A 4399-nucleotide genomic window follows, 5' to 3' on the forward strand; every position below is an offset into this window, starting at 1 on the left:
GTTTCGAACTTAATGTTGCCATGCTGTGAATTCCTGAGTATGGCTCTTCAGCTATAGTCTTGGTAACTCCTACCAAAGGGTAGTGTGGGCACATGGGAGGAGATTGTGTAGCTTCCTCAGAATAAGAATGAGGGGCAGGGCACCTTTGTGGCGGTGGAGACAAATAAGGTGTATGGACCCTAACAAGGGGATTGGTTAATTTTGCCAGCCTTTGGCATAGCGAAGTGAAATGATTTGATATGGCTCTTCTATCTGTAGTCTTCTGCCACTGTCAGTCAGATTGACGTACTGTGGTGGCTTGTGTGTTGCTGTGATGCTGGAAGCTATGTTGCTGGTATTTCAAATATCTGACAATGGCACCTAGCAACAACAAGCACATCTCTAGTCTTGTAACCAAATGACACGAAGTAACAGTGTGGGCCATGCAAACAAAATGTGGAGGACTCAAGTCTCAGGGATGGGTCGGTTTTGGAATTCTGCTGAGTATCAAGTGAGGCCTCTCAGATACGGGAGCGGGAATTTCACGACCATCAGAAGGAAAAGGCATGAGCAGAATGCCATGTTTGGACCTCAAGATCCCTGTGGTGGCTGAGGTGGTCGTGCGGGCAGGGGCCCTGGCCCTGGCAGCTACATTGAGTGCATTGGACAGAGCAGCAGGCTTCCTAGCCCGCTGGAGAAGCCGGAGATCAGCAGCACCATCTGATGGAATCAGGGCCATCTCACTTTCCAACGGTGGAACCAAGGCCTCCCGTATCTCGGAAGGTGGAGTCACAGCCAATTAGGATTCCAAGCACAGGGCCAGGGCCTCTGGTTTCAGAGTCAGAGCTTCATCAACTCAGCCCTGGAGTGTGGGGTTGCTGGCGAGTTGTGTCAAGGAGATGGCACACAGCCCAAACGGAGGGACTGAGGCTGCTGTACCCACGTGGAAGAAGATTGGAACCTGCTGGAAGAATTGATCTTAGCTGGACCAGAAGAAAGGAACCACAAAAAATGTGAATGAACAGAATGACCATCCTGAGGCCTGGAAGGTGGGCTGAAGCCCAAAACCAAGGGACCTTGAATCTAGAGAGCATGGCCAACACCAGGGTCTAGAGGGCAGGTGACAGTGCCCTGATGGTTGCAAGGAACAGAGCATTGATTTCAAGCCTTGAGAGAGGATGTAATTTGTTCTGCTGGGTTTCTATCTGCTTGGTGCCTGTAGTCAGTTGTGCATTGGCCTGATAACCCCAAAGTGAGCAGTTCGAAACCACCAGCTGCTCCTCAGAAGAAAGATGAGGCTTTCCACTCCTGTAGAGTTACAGTCTTGGAAACCCACAGGGGCAGTTTCTACTCTGTCCTATAGCATCACTAGGAGACAGAATCAATTTGTTGGTAGTGAGTTTGTTTTGTTTTGGTGTTGCCTTTGAGTGCTTTGTCCTTTAGGTTTCCAAAACTCTTTTTTTTAAAATCATTTTTTTAGGGGCTCATACAACTCTTATCAAAATCCATACATACATCAATTGTGTAAAGCGCATTTGTACATTCATTGCCCTCATCATTCTCAAAACATTTTCTCTCCACTTAAACCCCCAGCATTAGGTCCTCATTTTTCCCCTCCCTGCCTGCTCCCCCCTCCCTCATGAGCCCTTGATAATTTATAAATTGTTATTTTGTCATATCTTGCCCTGTCTGACATCTCCCTTCACTCACTCTTCTGTTGTCCGTCCCCCAGGGAGGAGGTCACATACAGTTCCTTGTAATCGGTTCCCTCTTTCCTACCCACTCTCCCTCTACCCTCCCTGTATCGCCACTCACACCACTGGTCCTGTAAGGCTCACCCGCCCTGGATTCCCTGGATTTTCAAAACTGTAACTCTTTATGGGAGTAGAGAGCCTGCTTTTTCTTCTGTGGAGTTCAAACTGCCAGCTTTGTGGTTAGTGGCCCAATGAGTAACACACTATACCACCAGGGCTCCCTGGATTGTCTGCTAAGTGTATGTTTAACTTCCTAAGTCCAGTTAGGAGACTGTGCCAAGAGGCCAGAGGTGAGTCCCTGGACCATGGCAGCCTGCCTCTAGAACCTCACTATGCTTGTTCACACATCACCAAGGGAAAGGCCACTTGTGGTGACCTCTGCTGGTCATCTGGAGGTGTGGAAGTTGGAGGCTGTTGGTGAATTGTACTTTCTGTGGGGGCATCTCTTGAAGGGGCCACCATGTCCACCTTGAGCTACAGCTCCCTCCCTCCCCCATTTACATAGACACTGTGAGGCAAACTGACCAAAGGGACGCCATTTGTTGACTGCTGAATGACCTGCCTCCCATCTCGGAAAGTCCCGCTACTGATTAATTTTAGAATGTACTCTTCAGGACGTTCTAATTAATCACGTGATTTTTGAATATTGTTCCTTTTGATGTTATCATCTGAATGTCGTGATTAAGTTTGCTATTCTTTAATATTGTTCCTTTTTGATGTTATAATCAGTCCTGCTGCGATACTCACTACTCTAAAGAATGATAACATTAATATTGCTTCCTGCTTGAGCCATATCTGCTCTCTATTGGAAAGTTCCTCATGAATGGTTTTTTGCCTCTATAAGCTGGCTAGTATCTCCACTCAGAACTGCAACCTAAAGAAATTCTTTCAGATTCTCGCATCCCGGTTATAACCAAATAAAAGACTTCTAAATTTCAAGACATTACAGTGGCTGTCACTGCTCTTGAGCCAAGTCAGACAGCTCTAATAACCTGCAGGGGAGGAGGTGCTGGATGCTGGAGAAGCGTGTTAGGTTTGTCTTCTTAGGAAATCCTTTCTCTTTGCCTTCCATTTTCAACTCCAGTGTATTAAACTCAGAGTCTGTGTTACATAGACACTTCTGTTCAAAGACGAGATACAACCAAGTTATCCGTTCTAGCAGCTTACCTAGTCAAAGCATCCCGAGGGTCTCTTTAGAGTCACCAAATGTTCAGTGTCTTAACACCTGCTTTATATCTGCTTCTTGCAGGTATGACTTAAGTCTGGATGAGCTGAGAGCTTTGACATTTCAGAGAGTGAAGTTTACCATGGGGCTGCCGCCGTTAAGACGTGCCCTTCAGGAGCAGGTATGTTTCACCATCGCTTTTGTCATGTGTATCTGTGTGAGTGTGCGAGAAGACACACATGTATTGTTTGGTTTTGCTTTCTCTGCTTTTGTGACTTGCAGAAGCATGACTGTCTTTTACTGCAGGCAGGCAGCATCCAGACTGTGCCAACAGCCGCCCGGTCTGCCTGACTCCCAGTGAACCTTTCTCTCAAGTCTACAGGCTGGGAGACCGGCAGCGCTGCTGAACAACAATTTTAACCATTTATTCCTAATCTGAGAAATCCGACTATCCATTTTATAGGAATTTAAAAATACTTTCTCAAAACTCACGGCCAATGAATTAATTCTGACTCATGGTAACCCTATCGGACAGGGTAGAACTGCCCCTGTGAGTTTCTGAGACCGCAACTCTCTACAGGAGTAGAAAGTCCCATCTTTTTCCTGTGGAGCAGCTGGTGGTTTCAAACTGCTGACTTTGTAGGTAGCAGCCCAATGAGTAACCACTATGCCACCAGGGCTCCTTAAAAAGGAGATACCCCCCAAAACAAACAAGCAAACAAACAAACAAACAAACCAGACTTACTGCCATCAACTCGTATCAACCCCCTGTGGGTTCCTGAGACTGTAACTGTACAGGAGCAGAATACCTCGTCTTTCTCTGCAGAGCTGCTGGTGGTTTTAAACTGCCCACCTGCGGGTCACACCCCAACAAGTTACCACTGTGTCACCAGAAGGGATTACAGGTGCCCACAAAACCCAAACTAAGTTCACTGCCACTGAGTCAGTTACGACTTATAGCGACCCTATAGGACAAGGTAGAACTGCCCCTGAGGGTTTCAGAGACAAACTCTTGATGGGAGTAGAAAGCCTCATCTTTCTCTCTCAGTGGCTGGTGGTTTCAAACTACTAACCTTGTGGTTAGCAGCTTAGTGTGTAATCCACTACTCCACCAGGGCTTGAAAAATATGTCTTCAGGTGAGAGCCTTAAGGGAGGGCCCTGAATTGGAGCTGAGCTTATTCTGAAGTGAGCTTCGTGCCCCAAGGGGCTAGGGACTCCTCTTTCCTGGTTGATCCGTGGAGTGGGGATCTTGAGTCTGAGGAGGAGGGCGATTTCTCCCCATCCAGGAGACCCCTGGGAGCTTGTTTTCCTGAGGCGTGAGGATCAGAGCCAGTAGGGGCATGTGACCTGTGCTGGGGATGGCGTCAGACTCTGGAAGCGGGATGCACCCACTCCCCACCCTGCCCACCATCTCTTAGGGCTGCTCTTCTGAGGAGGAATGCACTGGAACAAGCATATCTTGCCAGGAAGGGGTTACAGATGAGGGCGCCCCCCCCCCCG

At 47.9% G+C, this 4399-nt stretch overlaps 1 protein-coding gene across 1 annotated transcript in view; it reads left to right on the plus strand.

Annotated features, from left to right (window-relative positions):
- Positions 1-3012: 3012 nt before the first annotated feature.
- The window catches only part of ACOXL (acyl-CoA oxidase like), a 392883-nt gene continuing 391496 nt past the window's right edge, over positions 3013-4399 (plus strand). Inside the window, 1 exon segment of the mRNA XM_045287148.1 lies at positions 3013-3079. Coding sequence (XP_045143083.1) covers positions 3041-3079 — 39 coding nt within the window. The 5' untranslated portion in view covers positions 3013-3040.

This window comes from Echinops telfairi, unplaced genomic scaffold (genome assembly GCF_000313985.2).
Source record: "Echinops telfairi isolate 266 unplaced genomic scaffold, ASM31398v2 ScPeMD7_11;HRSCAF=52, whole genome shotgun sequence".
Classification (NCBI taxonomy): domain Eukaryota; kingdom Metazoa; phylum Chordata; class Mammalia; order Afrosoricida; family Tenrecidae; genus Echinops; species Echinops telfairi.